The 20,636-nt window shown below is 42.0% G+C and overlaps 1 protein-coding gene across 2 annotated transcripts in view; it reads right to left on the bottom strand.

Annotated features, from left to right (window-relative positions):
* Window positions 1–1,069: 1,069 nt before the first annotated feature.
* LOC121843368 (CD82 antigen-like) overlaps window positions 1,070–20,636 on the bottom strand; it is a 38,233-nt gene continuing 18,666 nt past the window's right edge. For both annotated transcript variants that reach the window (XM_042312995.1, XM_042312994.1), the window contains 4 exons: window positions 8,964–9,062; window positions 6,680–6,856; window positions 5,553–5,636; window positions 1,070–1,370 (listed from right to left, as the gene is read on the bottom strand). In XM_042312995.1, the coding sequence (XP_042168929.1) occupies window positions 1,293–1,370; window positions 5,553–5,636; window positions 6,680–6,856; window positions 8,964–9,062 (438 nt within the window). In that variant the 3' untranslated portion in view covers window positions 1,070–1,292. The remainder of the gene's footprint in view (window positions 1,371–5,552; window positions 5,637–6,679; window positions 6,857–8,963; window positions 9,063–20,636) is intronic.

Here is a 20,636-nt window from a genome sequence, read left to right as displayed (position 1 = left end):
TAACGAAACACGTATGTTTGTCTTCTGAAGGAAAATGAGATATTTACGTGAAAGCCGTCATCACAAAAAAAAGATGAAAAGGTTCAGAGTAACTCACAACCCGAAAAGATGCCACAATCAACATAAAATTCATAACAAAAGTATTCTGTTTGTCATCAAAAGATCCTTGTAAACTGAGACTTTCTTTGCCACTGTGGGAGGGGGATAATTAAGAGCGCAGCCCGTTAAAAGCAGTCATTCACTAGATTCAGCAGAGGGATGATTTGTTTCTTGAGTGGATGGTCAAGGAGCCGGAACACAAATCATTTGTAGACTGAAAATTGACCTCAAGAAGAGCAAAAAGATATAATATTTATCTTAAACTTAATCATTTCAAAGCTGGTTTAGATTTGCATACAGTCACATATATCCCTCTGTTACGCGTGGGAATACTATAGAACAGATTTACATATATATATATATATATCTAGCTCAGAAAACGTAGGGCAGCAAATAATATCCCCTGTGCAATGAAAAAAAAAAGTAGCATCTTCACAACAAAAAAAAAATTATCAGATTCAGAGGCTCACGAAATACCAAACTAAATTATATACAAGGTACTATAACAAACAAAAATACATAACTCCTCAAAACACTGAAGAACAGAAAATAAAAACAGAAACGTTGTTTATTTTCCAGGAGTCCAATAACCCGAACTCTTCCTCTTCTAGTCAGGTCAACTCAATAACAACCGTTAACCGAACTTGAGATCGGTGAACGTAACTCACATTTTCACAAATCTCCTCATTAAATTCTCCAATTGAAAATCTCACATTTTTACATTTTCAAAACGTGAAAGTTACCCATGCATATCTGAAGTTAGGATTGGACCCTATGAGAGCTGACAAACAATGCCGATCATGATTGATTCCTGATGATAAAATGGATCTTTCCCCAGAAGTCAAGGATGTGGTAGACTGCATCTGCCGAGGGTAGGAGACGACCCTCCATCTCTTTCTACATCCTCGTCTTCTCTGTCCTCTCTTCACGCTTCCTGTCCTCACTTTCTTCGCATCTCTCTTTCCTGTTGTCTCTGTGACCCGGTCTGCTCTCGTCTTCCTCTCTAATCCATAACTACAGTCTCTAAAGTGCTCAGATGGAAACTGGACTGAGAGAAAAGACATGTGCCTCCCCCCCAAAAAATACAAACAAAAAAGAAATTCAACAAAAAAAATGAAATCAAATAAACATCTGCACCGTACTGTGTGTGTGTGTGTGTGTGTGTGTGTGTCATAGCGTCCCCGTCATCATCTTCAGTACTTTGGCACTTTGGTGTAATCCTCAGTGTGTATGCTCTTACACAGCCCTATGGACAGGATCATACCCAGGAGCTGTGGAAAGCAGAGGGTAGAGGTCAGAGGTTAGAGGTCAGGTTAACAGTATCACTACATCTAAAGCCTCTCAGGAGGGTTCTCTCAATAGCTGTGATCAATGTACGCTCCTGTAGCAGGAAGTGTCTACATATATTGAAAAGCAAGAGCTGCTGTCTTGGAAGTCACGTGGATTAAGTCAGAGGTCAGAAGCTGTTTCTGACGGGCATTTATTCCTCTTAATGATAAACATCTGTCTGGCTGAGAGACCTGCCTGACAGATTCTATAGAATGTATATGTTGTTCTGGTCCTATAGAATGTTGTTCTGGTCCTGTAGAAGAATGTACATGTTGTTCTGGTCCAGTAGAATGTATATGTTGTTCTGGTCCAGTAGAATGTATATGTTGTTCTGGTCCTGTAGAATGTATATGTTGTTCTGGTCCAGTAGAATGTATATGTTATTCTGGTCCTATAGAATGTATATGTTGTTCTGGTCCAGATAGAATGTCGTTCTGGTCCTATAGAATGTATATGTTGTTTGGTCCTATAGAATGTTATTCTGGTCCTATAGAATGTACATGTTGTTCTGGTCCAGTAGAATGTATATGTTGTTCTGGTCCAGAAGAATGTATATGTTATTCTGGTCCTATAGAATGTATATGTTGTTCTGGTCCTATAGAATGTTAGAATGTTGTTCTGGTCCTATAGAATGTATATGTTGTTTTGGTCCAGTAGAATGTATATGTTGTTCTGGTCCTATAGAATGTTGTTCTGGTCCAGTAGAATGTATATGTTGTTCTGGTCCTATAGAATGTTATTCTGGTCCTATAGAATGTTGTTCTGGTCCAGTAGAATGTACATGTTGTTCTGGTCCTATAGAATGTATATGTTGTTCTGGTCCTGTAGAATGTATATGTTGTTCTGGTCCTATAGAATGTTGTTCTGGTCCTATAGAATGTATATGTTGTTCTGGTCCAGTAGAATGTATATGTTGTTCTGGTCCTATAGAATGTATATGTTGTTCTGGTCCTAGTAGAATGTATATGTTGTTCTGGTCCAGTAGAATGTATATGTTATTCTGGTCCTATATAATGTATATGTTGTTCTGGTCCTGTATAATGTATATGTTGTTCTGGTCCAGTAGAATGTATATGTTGTTCTGGTCCTATAGAATGTTATTCTGGTCCTATAGAATGTTGTTCTGGTCCTATAGAAAGTATATGTTGTTCTGGTCCTATAGAATGTACATGTTGTTCTGGTCCAGTAGAATGTATATGTTGTTCTGGTCCTATAGAATGTTATTCTGGTCCTATAGAATGTTGTTCTGGTCCTATAGAAAGTATATGTTGTTCTGGTCCAGTAGAATGTATATGTTGTTCTGGTCCTATAGAATGTTGTTCTGGTCCCATAGAATGTACATGTTGTTCTGGTCCTGTAGAATGTATATGTTGTTCTGGTCCTATAGAATGTATGTTGTTCTGGTCCTATAGAATGTATTAGTTGTTCTGGTCCAGTAGAATGTATATGTTGTTCTGGTCCTATAGAATGTTGTTCTGGTCCTATAGAATGTATATGTTGTTCTGGTCCAGTAGAATGTATATGTTGTTCTGGTCCTATAGAATGTTGTTCTGGTCCTATAGAATGTATATGTTGTTCTGGTCCAGTAGAATGTATATGTTGTTCTGGTCCTATAGAATGTTGTTCTGGTCCTATAGAATGTATATTTGTTCTGGTCCTAATGTAGAATGTATATGTTGTTCTGGTCCTGTAGAATGTATATGTTATTCTGGTCCTATAGAATGTTATTCTGGTCCTATAGAATGTATATGTTGTTCTGGTCCAGTAGAATGTATATGTTGTTCTGGTCCTATAGAATGTTGTTCTGGTCCTATAGAATGTTGTTCTGGTCCTATAGAATGTATATGTTGTTTCGGTCCAGTAGAATGTATATGTTGTTCTGGTCCTATAGAATGTTATTCTGGTCCTATAGAATGTTGTTCTGGTCCAGTAGAATGTATATGTTGTTCTGGTCCTATAGAATGTACATGTTGTTCTGGTCCAGTAGAATGTATATGTTGTTCTGGTCCTATAGAATGTTGTTCTGGTCCTATAGAATGTATTAGTTGTTCTGGTCCTATAGAATGTTGTTCTGGTCGAGTAGAATGTACATGTTGTTCTGGTCCTATAGAATGTATATGTTGTTCTGGTCCTATAGAATGTACATGTTGTTCTGGTCCTATAGAATGTTATTCTGGTCCTATAGAATGTTAGAATGTTGTTCTGGTCCTATAGAATGTATATGTTGTTCTGGTCCTATAGAATGTATATGTTGTTCTGGTCCTATAGAATGTACATGTTGTTCTGGTCCTATAGAATGTATATGTTTCTGGTCCTATAGAATGTTGTTCTGGTTCTATAGAATGTTATGTTCTGGTCCATAGAATGTATATGTTGTTCTGGTCCTATAGAATGCACATGTTGTTCTGGTCCTATAGAATGCACATGTTGTTCTGGTCCATAGAATGTATATGTTGTTCTGGTCCTATAGAATGTTGTTCTGGTCCTATAGAATGTTGTTCTGGTCATATAGAATGTTGTTCTGGTCTATAGAATGTACATGTTGTTCTGGTCCTGTAGAATGTATATGTTGTTCTGGTCCAGTAGAATGTATATGTTGTTCTGGTCCTAGTAGAATGTATATGTTGTTCTGGTCCTATAGAATGTATATTTGTGGTCCTATAGAATGTATATGTTGTTCTGGTCCTATAGAATGTATATGTTGTTCTGGTCCAGTAGAATGTATTATGTTGTTCTGGTCCTATAGAATGTTGTTCTGGTCCAGTAGAATGTATATGTTGTTCTAGTCCTATAGAATGTACATGTTGTTCTGGTCCAGTAGAATGTATATGTTGTTCTGGTCCTATAGAATGTACATGTTGTTCTGGTCCAGTAGAATGTATTAGTTGTTCTGGTCCTATAGAATGTTGTTCTGGTCCTATAGAATGTATATGTTGTTCTGGTCCTATAGAATGCACATGTTGTTCTGGTCCTATAGAATGTACATGCTGTTCTGGTCCTATAGAATGTTGTTCTGGTTCTATAGAATGTTGTTCTGGTTCTATAGAATGTATATGGTTGTTCTGGTCCTATAGAATGTACATGTTGTTCTGGTCCTATAGAATGCACATGTTGTTCTGGTCCTATAGAATGTACATGTTGTTCTGGTCCTATAGAATGTTGTTCTGGTCCTATAGAATGTATTAGTTCTGGTCCTATAGAATGCACATGTTGTTCTGGTCCTATAGAATGCACATGTTGTTCTGGTCCTATAGAATGTATATGTTGTTCTGGTCCTATAGAATGTTGTTCTGGTCCTATAGAATGTTGTTCTGGTCATATAGAATGTTGTTCTGGTTCTATAGAATGTACATGTTGTTCTGGTCCTATAGAATGTATATGTTGTTCTGGTCCTATAGAATGTTGTTCTGGTCCTATAGAATGTACATGTTGTTCTGGTCCTATAGAATGTATTATGTTGTTCTGGTCCTATAGAATGTTGTTCTGGTCCTATAGAATGTATGTTGTTCTGGTCCATAGAATGTATATGTTGTTCTGGTCCTATAGAATGTACATGTTGTTCTGGTCCTATAGAATGTACATGTTGTTCTGGTCCTATAGAATGCACATGTTGTTCTGGTCCTATAGAATGTATATGTTGTTCTGGTCCTATAGAATGTTGTTCTGGTCATATAGAATGTTGTTCTGGTCCTATAGAATGTTGTTCTGGTCCTATAGAATGTGTTCTGGTCCTATAGAATGTACATGTTGTTCTGGTCCTATAGAATGTATATGTTGTTCTGGTCCTATAGAATGTTGTTCTGGTCCTATAGAATGTACATGTTGTTCTGGTCCTAGTAGAATGTATATGTTGTTCTGGTCCTATAGAATGTATATGTGTTCTGGTCCTATAGAATGTTGTTCTGGTCCTATAGAATGTATTAGTTCTGGTCCTATAGAATGCACATGTTGTTCTGGTCCTATAGAATGCACATGTTGTTCTGGTCCTATAGAATGTATATGTTGTTCTGGTCCTATAGAATGTTGTTCTGGTCCTATAGAATGTTGTTCTGGTCATATAGAATGTTGTTCTGGTCATATAGAATGTTGTTCTGGTTCTATAGAATGTACATGTTGTTCTTTACCTCGATGACAGCCACTCCCAGGCAGACACCCAGGATCACTCCAACGTTGGCAAACAGCCAGCTCTCTACACTGGAGTTACAGCCCTAAGGGACAGAAGGACAGACAGACAAAGAGAGACAAAGAGAGAGACACAGACAGAGACACAGACAGAGACACAGACAGAGACACAGACAGAGACACAGACAGAGACACAGACAGAGACAGAGACAGAGACAGAGACAGACGACACAGACAGAGACACAGACAGACAGAGACAGAGACAGAGACAGCGACAGACAGACAGCGACAGAGACAGACAGAGACAGCGACACAGACAGCGACAGCTCAGAGACAGACACACACAGACAGACAGCGACACAGACAGACAGCGACACAGACAGACAGCGACACAGACAGACAGCGACACAGACAGACAGCGACACAGACAGACAGCGACACAGACAGACAGCGACACAGACAGACAGCGACACAGACAGACAGCGACACAGACAGACAGCGACACAGACACAGACAGACAGCGACACAGACAGACAGCGACACAGACAGACAGCGACACAGACAGACAGCGACACAGACAGACAGCGACACAGACAGACAGCGACACAGACAGACAGCGACACAGACAGACAGCGACACACAGACAGACAGCGACACAGACAGACAGCGACACAGACAGACAGCGACACAGACAGACAGCGACACAGACAGACAGCGACACAGACAGACACAGACAGCAGACAGACAGCGACACAGACAGCAGCACACAGACAGACAGCGACACAGACAGACAGCGACACAGACAGACAGCGACACAGACAGACAGCGACACAGACAGACAGCGACACAGACAGACAGCGACACAGACAGACAGCGACACAGACAGACAGCGACACAGACAGAGACGTATATTAAACACAGTCCAATATATTAACAGATGAGGGTGGTGTTGAGTGATGTTCATGTTGTAAGTATCTCAGTGATGGAGTCAAACACTGTGACCATATTTCAATGGAACATACTTCCATGGAGTACTGATGCATGTGTAGCACAATGACAAGCCTCTAATGTAGGAGTGTTCTCTCAATCAATCAACCAATCAGTCAACTAATATATGAAGAGTTCTTACCCTGTTGTAGATGGGCCAATCAAGTGACTGTGCCTCACAGAAACCACTGTCGGAGGGGGAGTTACCCTCAACCAGAGACACGTTCTGACAGGAACACGGGAACAACAGCTGGGAACTGTTCACTATGACAGCATTACCATGCCAGTCCATATGACCACTCCATCCACAACACTCCATCTGGAGAGAGAGGGGGATGGACGGAGGGAAGGAGAGAGGGGGATGGACGGAGGGAAGGAGAGAGAGAGAGAGAGAGAGGAGAGAGGGGATGTACAGAGGGAAGGAGAGAGGAGAGGGAAGGGGGATGGACGGAGGGAAGGAGAGAGAGAGAGGGGGGTGGACGGAGGGAAGGAGAGAGAGAGGGGGGGGGGGATGGACGGAGGGAAGGAGAGAGAGAGGGGGGATGGACGGAGGGAAGGAGAGAGAGAGGGAAGGGGGATGGATGGGGGGAGAGAGGGAGGGAAGGGGGATGGACGGAGGGAAGGAGAGAGAGAGAGGGGGATGGACAGAGGGAAGGAGAGAGAGAGAGGGGGGATGGACAGAGGGAAGGAGAGAGAGAGAGGGGGGATGGACAGAGGGAAGGAGAGAGAGAGAGGGGGATGGACAGGGAAGGAGAGAGGAGGATGGACGAGAGAGAGGGATGGACGGAGAGAGGGGGATGGACGGAGAGAGGGGATGGACGGAGAGAGAGGGATGGACGGAGGGAAGGAGAGAGAGAGAGGGGGATGGACGGAGGGAAGGAGAGAGAGAGGGGGGATGGACGGAGGGAAGGAGAGAGAGAGGGGGATGGACGGAGGGAAGGAGAGAGAGAGGGGGATGGACGGAGGGAAGGAGAGAGAGAGGGGATGGACGGAGGGAAGGAGAGAGAGAGGGGGATGGACGGAGGGAAGGAGAGAGAGAGGGGATGGACGGAGGGAAGGAGAGAGAGAGGGATGGACGGAGGAGGGATGGAGGAGGGAAGGAGAGAGGGGATGGACGGAGGGAAGGAGAGATGGAGGAGGGAGGGGGGGGATGGACGGAGGGAAGGAGAGAGAGGAGGGGGATGGACGGAGGGAAGGAGAGAGAGAGGGGGATGGACGGAGGGAAGGAGAGAGAGAGGGGGATGGACGGAGGGAAGGAGAGAGAGAGGGATGGACGGAGGGAAGGAAAGAGAGGGGGATGGACGGAGGGAAGGAGAGAGAGGGGGATGGACAGAGGGAAGGAGAGAGAGAGGAGAGGGGGGATGGACGGAGGGAAGGAGAGGGGATGGAGAGAAGAAGGGGGAGGGAGAGAGAGAGAGAGCAAAAGGGGAGACATAGACAAAGAGAGAGTGATGAGAGCGAGAGAGGGGAAGGGAGCGAGAGAGGGGAAGGGAGAGGTAGAGAGAGGGAGAAAGAGAGAGAGAGGGGTAGGGAGAGGTAGAGAGAGAGGGAGAAAGAGAGAAAGTGGGGGAGGGAGAGGAGAGTCATTAAAGGTAGACAATAATAGAGAAGAAACATGTCCAGAGAGAGAATGAGCGGGGAACCCCAAGAAGTCCAGTCGTTTTCAGATAGATCAACGCTGACTAGCAACCCTATACTGTAAGTATTGTTTTACAATGAACTTAGGACAATGTTGAAGCTGCTGAAGGCGTTTACAAGGAGCTGAGAGGTGGAGTTCTCTACTTCCCTTTATTTGAAATCACTTTTCCAGACGGACGGAGCTTTAACAGCGTAAAGGCCTTCGTGTCTATTTCTAACGGCTGTGGTTTGGCTCCACTGAACAATCCATTTCTAACAGCTGTGGTTTGGCTCCACTGAACAATCCCTTTCTAACAGCTGTGGTTTGGCTCCACTGAACAATCCATTTCTAACAGCTGTGGTTTGGCTCCACTGAACAGCCTCACACCCTAGACTCACACCCTAGACTCACACCCTAGACTCACACCCTAGACTCACACCCTAGACTCACACCCTAGACTCACACCCTAGACTCACACCCTAGACTCACACCCTAGACTCACACCCTAGACTCACACCCTAGACTCACACCCTAGACTCCTTACATCAGACGGTTTGTTTCACTTCACTAACTGAATATTATTTTCAATTGCATGGTTAAGATTTATTGTATTTTAATACATTTTACAACACTTTTGCCACTTTACCGTAAAAACTACAGGTCCTGTTAAACCTCTTTTGGTCGACGGGTGTGGTGACTTTTGAACTGGTTGGAATTGACCTCCGTTGCAAGTCAAAATAACCCCCCTCGTAGTTCAAAATGGTTAGAGTTAAGGGAAGATGATCCTAGATCTGTGCTCTCCTCTCACCGTCCTCTGTATGTAATCCCAGGCCTGCTCGGTGGTGCTGTTCTTCCCAGGGTAGTTGCTCAGGATCTGGGTCACGATGTTGGACATCTCCTTATTTAGCTGAGACAGAGACACAGAGACAGACACAGAGACAGACACAGAGACAGACACAGAGACAGACAGAGACAGACACAGACACAGAGACAGACACAGAGACAGACACAGAGACAGACACAGAGACAGACACAGAGACAGACACAGAGAGAGACACAGAGACAGACGAGAAAGAGAGATGGGGAGAAACCAGTCAGACAAACCAGTCATTCAATGAGTCAAATCAGACAGCCAGTGTTGGTTTCTAAACACAAACACAAAACCTGGAGAAAATACAATGCCCAGAACTAGAGATACAAATCAGTTGAATAAATCTGAGTAAATTCCTGTAGACCAATATCCCTGATCATTGAAAACTAGCATTGTTTTGTAATGTGTAGATCTTATGGCTCCCCTCGTCTCTGACCCAGTCCCCCAATCGTCAAATCTGACCCCTCCCCCTCGTCTCTGACCCCAAACCCCTCGTCTCTGACCCCTCCCCAGTCTCTGACCCCCCCCCCTGTAAATCTGACCCCTCCCCTGTCGACCCCTCCCACTGACTATGGCCCCTCCCACTCGTCTCTGGCCCCTCCCACTGTCTCTGGCCCCTCCCACTCGTCTCTGGCCCCTCCCACTCGTCTCCGGCCCCTCCCACTCGTCTCTGGCCCCTCCCACTCGTCTCTGGCCCCTCCCACTCGTCTCTGGCCCCTCCCACTCGTCTCTGGCCCCTCCCACTCGTCTCTGGCCCCTCCCACTCGTCTCTGGCCCCTCCCACTCGTCTCTGACCCCTCCCCTCGTCTCTGGCCCCTCCCACTCGCCTCTGACCCCTCCCACTCGTCTCTGACCCCTCCCCTTTCCTTCTCTGTTGAATCAGGGCAAATAGAGGCTCTCTCTCCCAAATGGCACCCTATTCTTTATAGTGCACTACTTTTAACAAGGGTGTATAGGGCTCCAGTCAAAAGTAGTGCACTATATAGGAATAGGGCTCTGGTCTATAGTAGTACATTATATAGGAATAGGGCTCTGGTCTATAGTAGTACCACTATATAGGGAATAGGGCTCTGGTCTATAGTAGTGTACTAAATAGGGAATAGGACTCTGGTCTATAGTAGTACCACTATATAGGGAATAGGACTCTGGTCTATAGTAGTACCACTATATAGGAATAGGGCTCTGGTCTATAGTAGTACCACTATATAGGGAATAAGGCTCTGGTCTATAGTAGTACCACTATATAGGGAATAGGGCTCTGGTCTATAGTAGTACCACTATATAGGGAATAGGGCTCTGGTCTATAGTAGTACCACTATATAGGAATAGGGCTCTGGTCTATAGTAGTACCACTATATAGGGAATAGGACTCTGGTCTATAGTAGTGTACTATATAGGAATAGGGCTCTGGTCTATAGTAGTACCACTATATAGGGAATAGGGCTCTGGTCTATAGTAGTACCACTATATAGGGAATAGGGCTCTGGTCTATAGTAGTACCACTATATAGGGAATAGGACTCTGGTCTATAGTAGTGTACTATATAGGGAATAGGGCTCTGGTCTATAGTAGTACCACTATATAGGGAATAGGGCTCTTTCAGGTGTGTGTTGTTAAAGAGCAGAACGACAGGAAGTTCGATGGTCGTTGAAACGCGTTTTGTTTTGAACCTTTATTGAACCAGGAAGTCTCATTGACGTCAGAAGGGAGACCTGGCATGTCTTCCTGTGGTGAGACATGTGCTCTCTCAATGAGCCTTAACAACATTCCTCGCTTCCCATCTCCTCACTTCCTATATCCTCACCTCCTTCTCAACCGTAGACCCAGCGGCAGGCCCAGGGCCCAGCGGCAGGCCCAGCGACAGGCCCAGCGTGGTTAGCTACATGATTTGGAACATGTCTGTTGTGTTGAAATGCTTCGTTATAGTGAACAGAGTATTACTGAGAAATCAGATATTGTTTAAAGTACTGAAGCAGCAACATGTCCAGTCTTGCCCATCTGGCAGAGAGGCTGCAGCCGCCGGCTGATGCTGAAAAATAACTGAAGCTGGAGACGCACATCTGGAGGCCTCAGTGTGGTGGTAGGGAGAGGCCTCAGTGTGGTGGTAGGGAGAGGCCTCAGTGTGGTGGTAGGGAGAGGCCTCAGTGTGGTGGTAGGGAGAGGCCTCAGTGTGGTGGTAGGGAGAGGCCTCAGTGTGGTGGTAGGGAGAGGCCTCAGTGTGGTGGTAGGGAGAGGCCTCAGTGTGGTGGTAGGGAGAGGCCTCAGTGTGGTGGTAGGGAGAGGCCTCAATGTGGTGGTAGGGAGAGGCCTCAATGTGGTGGTAGGGAGAGGCCTCAGTGTGGTGGTAGGGAGAGGCCTCAGTGTGGTGGTAGGGGAGGATCAGATCTCCCCTTCCTACCTACCTAAATCACTGAAGCTGGAGACGCACATCTCCCTCACTAACTTTAAGCATCGGCTGTCAGAGCAGCTCACAGATCACTGTACCTGTACACAGCCCATCTGTAAACAGCCTACCCAACTACCTCATCCCCATACTGTTATTATATACATTTATTTTTGCTCCTTTGCACTCCAGTATCTCTACTTGAACATTCATCTTCTGCACATCTATCACTCCAGTGTTTAATTGCTAAATTGTAATTACTTCGCCACTACGGCCTATTTATTGCCTTACCTCATTTACACTCACTGTATATAGACTTTTCTATTGTGTTATTGACTGTATGTTTGTTTATTCCATGTGTAACTCGGTTGTTGTTTGTGTCGCACTGCTTTGCTTTATCTTGGCCAGGTTGCAGTTGTAAATGAGAACTTGTTCTCAACTGGCCTACCTGGTTAAATAAAGGTGATCTGGTCTACCTGGTTAAATAAAGGTGATCTGGTCTACCTGGTTAAATAAAGGTGATCTGGCCTACCTGGTTAAATAAAGGTAATCTGGTCTACCTGGTTAAATAAAGGTGACCTGGTCTACCTGGTTAAATAAAGGTGACCTGGTTAAATAAAGGTGACCTGGTCTACCTGGTTAAATAAAGGTGAAATCAAATTTAAAAATGAATGTTAAATGTTAGATCCAGACTTGGTTCTATTTCAGATCCAATAATATATATGGCTGTCCCAAACAGCACACTCTTCCCTATATAGTGTACTACTTCAGGGATACTTCAGGGATAATATCTATGGCTGTCCCAAATGGCATCCTCCTCCCAGGATATATAGGCTGTCCCAAATGGCTATATAGTGTACTACTTCAGGGATAATATCTATGGCTGTCCCAAATGGCATCCTCCTCCCTATATAGTGTACTACTTCAGGGATAATATCTATGGCTGTCCCAAATGGCATCCTCCTCCCTATATAGTGTACTACTTCAGGGATAATATCTATGGCTGTCCCAAACAGCACACTCTTCCCTATATAGTGTACTACTTCAGGGATACATCAGGGATATTATCTATGGCTGTCCCAAATGGCATCCTCCTCCCTATGTAGTGCACTATAGAGGGAAGAGGGTGCCATTTGGGACTCAAACAATATTTGAGTCTGAGAGGTGGATTTCAGCTTTACGGCGTTTCCTAGTCAGATGTTTCCCTTCAGGTCCACTGGGAGAGACAGGCAGTGTGTGTGTGTGTGTGTTGTTGAGGTGGCTGAACCAAGTCAAACTATCCTATCCAGCCAGGATGGATTCTGTTCCATTACAAGTCTATATCTTCTGCTACAATCTGCAAGGTCATTCCAAACCAGCTAGAAAGTTATAGAAGGTGTGTGTGTGTGTGTGTGTGTGTGTGTGTGTGTGTGTGTGTGTGTGTGTGTGTGTGTGTGTGTGCATGTTTCTCCAATTATCCACATCTGTGTTCACACATCTCTCCAGCTGGTGTGAGTGTGTTCCTACGAGCAGCAGTCATCCTCTCTAACCCCTCTCTCTCTCTCTGACCCCTCTCCTCACTGACACACACCTCTCTCTGACCCCTCTGCTCACCGACACACACACACCTCTCTCTCTGACCCCTCTGCTCACCGACATACACACCTCTCTCTCTCTCTGACCCCTCTGCTTACTTCCTCTCACTGACAGACACACACCTGGCCAGGCTTTCCTCTGGTCCTCCTGGGGCCTCTGGAGCCAAGGCCTCCTAAAACAATAATCACCACCACTACACTAGTGCCTAGTTCCATATGTGTTATTTCATGTGGATGTCTTCCCTATTATTCTACAGGTCTATGTTGTTCTGGTCCTATAGAATGTATATGTTGTTCTGGTCCTATAGAATGTATATGTTGTTCTGGTCCTATAGAATGTATATGTTGTTCTGGTCCTATAGAATGTTGTTCTGGTCCAGTAGAACATTGTTCTGGTCCAGTAGAATGTACATGTTGTTCTGGTCCTATAGAACGTTGTTCTGGTCCTATAGAATGTATATGTTGTTCTGGTCCTATAGAATGTTGTTCGTTCTGGTCCTATAGAATGTTGTTCTGGTCCAGTAGAATGTATATGTTGTTCTGGTCCTATAGAACGTATATGTTGTTCTGGTCCTATAGAACGTTGTTCTGGTCCTATAGAATGTATATGTTGTTCTGGTCCTATAGAATGTATATGTTGTTCTGGTCCAGTAGAACGTTGTTCTGGTCCTATAGAATGTATATTTTGTTCTGGTCCTATAGAATGTATATGTTGTTCTGGTCCTATAGAATGTTGTTCTGGTCCTATAGAATGTTGTTCTGGTCCTATAGAATGTTGTTCTGGTCCTATAGAATGTTGTTCTGGTCCTATAGAATGTTGTTCTGGTCCTATAGAATGCACATGTTGTTCTGGTCCTATAGAATGTATATGTTGTTCTGGTCCTATAGAATGTATATGTTGTTCTGGTCCAGTAGAACGTTGTTCTGGTCCTATAGAATGTATATGTTGTTCTGGTCCAGTAGAATGTATATGTTGTTCTGGTCCTATAGAATGTATATGTTGTTCTGGTCCAGTAGAACGTTGTTCTGGTCCTATAGAATGTATATGTTGTTCTGGTCCAGAAGAACGTTGTTCTGGTCCTATAGAATGCATGTGTTGTTCTGGTCCTATAGAATGTATATGTTGTTCTGGTCCTGTAGAATGTTGTTCTGGTCCTATAGAATGTATATGTTGTTCTGGTCCTATAGAATGTATATGTTGTTCTGGTCCAGTAGAACGTTGTTCTGGTCCTATAGAATGTATATGTTGTTCTGGTCCTATAGAATGTATATGTTGTTCTGGTCCTATAGAATGTATAGAATGTTGTTCTTCTGGTCCAGTAGAACGTTGTTCTGGTCCTATAGAATGTATATGTTGTTCTGGTCCTATAGAATGTACGTGTTGTTCTGGTCCTATAGAATGTATATGTTGTTCTGGTCCTATAGAATGTATATGTTGTTCTGGTCCTATAGAATGTTGTTCTGGTCCTATAGAATGTTGTTCTGGTCCTATAGAATGTTGTTCTGGTCCTATAGAATGTTGTTCTGGTCCTATAGAATGTTGTTCTGGTCCTATAGAATGCACATGTTGTTCTGGTCCTATAGAATGTATATGTTGTTCTGGTCCTATAGAATGTATATGTTGTTCTGGTCCAGTAGAACGTTGTTCTGGTCCTATAGAATGTATATGTTGTTCTGGTCCAGTAGAATGTATATGTTGTTCTGGTCCTATAGAATGTATATGTTGTTCTGGTCCAGTAGAACGTTGTTCTGGTCCTATAGAATGTATATGTTGTTCTGGTCCAGAAGAACGTTGTTCTGGTCCTATAGAATGCATGTGTTGTTCTGGTCCTATAGAATGTATATGTTGTTCTGGTCCTGTAGAATGTTGTTCTGGTCCTATAGAATGTATATGTTGTTCTGGTCCAGTAGAACGTTGTTCTGGTCCTATAGAATGTATATGTTGTTCTGGTCCTATAGAATGTATATGTTGTTCTGGTCCTATAGAACGTATATGTTGTTCTGGTCCTATAGAATGTTGTTCGTTCTGGTCCAGTAGAACGTTGTTCTGGTCCTATAGAATGTATATGTTGTTCTGGTCCTATAGAATGTACGTGTTGTTCTGGTCCTATAGAATGTATATGTTGTTCTGGTCCTATAGAATGTATATGTTGTTCTGGTCCTATAGAATGTATATGTTGTTCTGGTCCTATAGAATGTTGTTCTGGTCCTATAGAATGTTGTTCTGGTCCTATAGAATGTTGTTCTGGTCCTATAGAATGTTGTTCTGGTCCTATAGAATGCACATGTTGTTCTGGTCCTATAGAATGTATATGTTGTTCTGGTCCTATAGAATGTATATGTTGTTCTGGTCCAGTAGAATGTTGTTCTGGTCCTATAGAATGTATATGTTGTTGTTCTGGTCCTATAGAATGCATGTGTTGTTCTGGTCCAGTAGAACGTTGTTCTGGTCCTATAGAATGTATATGTTGTTCTGGTCCTATAGAATGTATATGTTGTTCTGGTCCTATAGAATGTTGTTCGTTCTGGTCCTATAGAATGTTGTTCTGGTCCTATAGAATGTTGTTCTGGTCCTATAGAACGTATAGAATGTATATGAATGTTGTTCTGGTCCTATAGAATGTATATGTTGTTCTGGTCCTATAGAATGTATATGTTGTTCTGGTCCTATAGAATGTTGTTCTGGTCCTATAGAATGTATATGTTGTTCTGGTCCTATAGAATGTATATGTTGTTCTGGTCCTATAGAACGTATATGTTGTTCGGGTCCTATAGAATGTTGTTCTGGTCCTATAGAATGTTGTTCTGGTCCTATAGAATTTATATGTTGTTCTGGTCCAGTAGAATGTTGTTCTGGTCCTATAGAATGTTGTTCTGGTCCTATAGAATGTTGTTCTGGTCCTATAGAATGTTGTTCTGGTCCTATAGAATGCACATGTTGTTCTGGTCCTATAGAATGTATATGTTGTTCTGGTCCTATAGAATGTATATGTTGTTCTGGTCCAGTAGAACGTTGTTCTGGTCCTATAGAATGTATATGTTGTTCTGGTCCAGTAGAATGTATATGTTGTTCTGGTCCTATAGAATGTATATGTTGTTCTGGTCCTGTAGAATGTTGTTCTGGTCCTATAGAATGTATATGTTGTTCTGGTCCTATAGAATGTATATGTTGTTCTGGTCCTATAGAATGTTGTTCGTTCTGGTCCTATAGAATGTTGTTCTGGTCCTATAGAATGTTGTTCGTTCTGGTCCTATAGAACGTTGTTCTGGTCCTATAGAATGTATATGTTGTTCTGGTCCTATAGAATGTATATGTTGTTCTGGTCCAGTAGAACGTTGTTCTGGTCCTATAGAATGTATATGTTGTTCTGGTCCTATAGAATGTATATGTTGTTCTGGTCCTATAGAACGTATATGTTGTTCTGGTCCTATAGAATGTTGTTCTGGTCCTATAGAATTTATATGTTGTTCTGGTCCAGTCTGTTCTGGTCCTATAGAATGTATATGTTGTTCTGGTCCTATAGAATGTATATGTTGTTCTGGTCCTATAGAATGTTGTTCTGGTCCTATAGAATGTATATGTTTATATGTTGTTCTGGTCCTATAGAATGTATATGTTGTTCTGGTCCTATAGAATGTTGTTCTGGTCCTATAGAATTTATATGTTGTTCTGGTCCAGTAGAATTTATATGTTGTCCTGGTCTATAGAATGTATATGTTGTTCTGGTCCTATAGAATGTATATGTTGTTCTGGTCCTATAGAATGTATATGTTGTTCTGGTCCTATAGAATGTTGTTCTGGTCCTATAGAATGTATATTCTGGTCCTATAGAATGTTGTTCTGGTCCTATAGAATGTTGTTCTGGTTCTGGTCCTATAGAATGTTGTTCTGGTCCTATAGAATGTTGTTCTGTCCTATAGAATGTTGTTCTGGTCCTATAGAATGTTGTTCTGGTCCTATAGAATGTATATGTTGTTCTGGTCCTATAGAATGTATATGTTGTTCTGGTCCTAGAATAGAATGTATATGTTGTTCTGGTCCTATAGAATGTATATGTTGTGTTGTTCTGGTCCTATAGAATGTATATGTTGTTCTGGTCCTATAGAATGTTGTTCTGGTCCTATAGAATGTATATGTTGTTCTGGTCCTATAGAATGTTGTTCTGGTCCTATAGAATGTTGTTCTGGTCCTATAGAATGTATAGAATGTTGTTCTGGTCCTATAGAATGTATATGTTGTTCTGGTCCTATAGAATGTTGTTCTGGTCCAGAGAGTTCTGGTCCAGAGAATTTAGGGAAGGAGAGGGGATGGACGTTGTTCTGGTCCTATAGAATGTTGTTCTGGTCCTATAGAATGAATGTTGTTCTGGTCCTATAGAATGTAGAATGTTGTTCTGGTCCTATAGAATGTATATGTTGTTCTGGTCCAGTAGAACGTTGTTCTGGTCCTATAGAATGTATATGTTGTTCTGGTCCTAGTAGAATGTATATGTTGTTCTGGTCCTAGAACGTTAGAATGTATATGTTGTTCTGGTCCTATAGAATGTATATGTTCTGTTGTTCTGGTCCTATAGAATGTATATGTTGTTCTGGTCCTATAGAATGTTGTTCTGGTCCTATAGAATGTTGTTCTGGTCCTATAGAATGTTGTTCTGGTCCTATAGAATGTTGTTCGTTCTGGTCCTAGAACGTTGTTCTGGTCCTATAGAATGTTGTTCTGGTCCTATAGAATGTATATGTTGTTCTGGTCCAGTAGAACGTTGTTCTGGTCCTATAGAATGTATATGTTGTTCTGGTCCTATAGAATGTATATGTTGTTCTGGTCCTATAGAACGTATATGTTGTTCTGGTCCTATAGAATGTTGTTCGTGGTCCTATAGAATGTTGTTCTGGTCCTATAGAATGTATATGTTGTTCTGGTCCAGTAGAACGTTGTTCTGGTCCTATAGAATGTATATGTTGTTCTGGTCCTATAGAATGTATATGTTGTTCTGGTCCTATAGAATGTTGTTCTGGTCCTATAGAATGTTGTTCTGGTCCTATATATGTTGTTCTGGTCCTATAGAACGTATATGTTGTTCTGGTCCTATAGAATGTTGTTCTGGTCCTATAGAATTTATATGTTGTTCTGGTCCAGTAGAATTTATATGTTGTCCTGGTCCTATAGAATGTATATGTTGTTCTGGTCCTATAGAATGTATATGTTGTTCTGGTCCTATAGAACGTATATGTTGTTCTGGTCCTATAGAATGTTGTTCTGGTCCTATAGAATGTTGTTCTGGTCCTATAGAATGTTGTTCTGGTCCTATAGAATGTTGTTCTGGTCCTATAGAATGTTGTTCTGGTCCTATAGAATGTTGTTCTGGTCCTATAGAATGTTGTTCTGGTCCTATAGAATGTTGTTCTGGTCCTATAGAATGTTGTTCTGGTCCTATAGAATGCACATGTTGTTCTGGTCCTATAGAATGCACATGTTGTTCTGGTCCTATAGAATGTATATGTTGTTCTGGTCCAGTAGAATGTATATGTTGTTCTGGTCCTATAGAATGTATATGTTGTTCTGGTCCAGTAGAACGTTGTTCTGGTCCTATAGAATGTATATGTTGTTCTGGTCCAGAAGAACGTTGTTCTGGTCCTATAGAATGCATGTGTTGTTCTGGTCCTATAGAATGTATATGTTGTTCTGGTCCAGTAGAACGTTGTTCTGGTCCTATAGAATGTATATGTTGTTCTGGTCCTATAGAATGTATATGTTGTTCTGGTCCCATAGAAATGTTGTTCGTTCTGGTCCTATAGAATGTTGTTCTGGTCCTATAGAATGTTGTTGGTTCTGGTCCTATAGAACGTTGTTCTGGTCCTATAGAATGTTGTTCGTTCTGGTCCTATAGAACGTTGTTCTGGTCCTATAGAATGTATATGTTGTTCTGGTCCAGTAGAACGTTGTTCTGGTCCTATAGAATGTATATGATGTTCTGGTCCTATAGAATGTATATGTTGTTCTGGTCCTATAGAATGTATATGTTGTTCTGGTCCTATAGAATGTATATGTTGTGCTGGTCCTATAGAATGTTGTGCTGGTCCTATAGAATGTTGTGCTGGTCCTATAGAATGTTGTGCTGGTCCTATAGAATGTTGTTCTGGTCCTATAGAATGTTTTTCTGGTCCTATAGAATGTTGTTCTGGCCCTATAGAATGTATATGTTGTTCTGGTCCTATAGAATGTATATGTTGTTCTGGTCCTATAGAATGTTGTTCTGGTCCAGTAGAATGTACATGTTATTCTGGCCCTATAGAATGTATATGTCATTCTGGCCCTACAGAATGTATATGTCATTCTGGCCCTACAGAATGTATATGTCGTTCTGGCCCTACAGAATGTATATGTCGTTCTGGTCCTACAGAATGTATATGTCGTTCTGGTCCTACAGAATGTATATGTCGTTCTGGTCCTACAGAATGTATATGTCGTTCTGGTCCTACAGAATGTATATGTCGTTCTGGTCCTACAGAATGTATATGTCGTTCTGGTCCTACAGAATGTATATGTTATCCTGGCCCTATAGAATGTATATGTTATCCTGGTCCTATAGAATGTATATGTTATCCTGGCCCTATAGAATGTATATGTTATCCTGGCCCTATAGAATGTATATGTTATTCTGGCCCTATAGAATGTACATGTTATTCTGGTCCTATAGAATGTACATGTTATTCTGGTCCTATAGAATGTATATGTTATTCTGGTCCTATAGAATGTACATGTTATTCTGGTCCTATAGAATGTACATGTTATTCTGGTCCTATAGAATGTATATGTTATTCTGGTCCTATAGAATGTATATGTTGTTCTGGTCCTATAGAATGTATATGTTATCCTGGCCCTATAGAATGTATATGTTATTCTGGCCCTATAGAATGTATATGTTATCCTGGCCCTATAGAATGTATATGTTATTCTGGCCCTATAGAATGTACATGTTATTCTGGTCCTATAGAATGTATATGTTATTCTGGCCCTATAGAATGTATATGTTATTCTGGCCCTATAGAATGTATATGTTATTCTGGTCCTATAGAATGTATATGTTATTCTGGTCCTATAGAATGTATATGTTATTCTGGTCCTATAGAATGTATATGTTATCCTGGCCCTATAGAATGTATATGTTATTCTGGTCCTATAGAATGTATATGTTATCCTGGCCCTATAGAATGTATATGTTATCCTGGCCCTATAGAATGTATATGTTATTCTGGCCCTATAGAATGTACATGTTATTCTGTTCCTATAGAATGTATATGTTATTCTGGTCCTATAGAATGCATTAACACAGCTTTTGGTAGCGTGTTCTGACTGAAAGTTACAAGGTGTAATCAGTCTCAGAACAAGGTGTTGTCTCAAGGGTGTAGTGAGTCATTTTCTACAGAACAGGGTGTGTTCAGGTGGGTTCAACATTCTGGAATGTTCAGGGACACAGACACACCGTGTAGAACAGACATGTAGTCTAGTGGTTCAGAGCAGCGGCAGTTAAGAGCTTTGGGCCAGTAACCAAAATATTGCTGGTTCGAATCCCCGAGCTGACTAGTTAAAAAAAATATTTCGATGTGCCCTTGAGCAAGGCACTTAACCCTAATTGCTCCTGTAAGTCACAG

The sequence above is a fragment of the Oncorhynchus tshawytscha genome, unplaced genomic scaffold (assembly GCF_018296145.1).
Source record: "Oncorhynchus tshawytscha isolate Ot180627B unplaced genomic scaffold, Otsh_v2.0 Un_contig_17224_pilon_pilon, whole genome shotgun sequence".
NCBI classification, from domain to species: domain Eukaryota; kingdom Metazoa; phylum Chordata; class Actinopteri; order Salmoniformes; family Salmonidae; genus Oncorhynchus; species Oncorhynchus tshawytscha.
The sequence above is the reverse complement of the archived record's forward strand: the minus strand, read 5'-3'. Positions and strand labels throughout refer to the sequence as shown.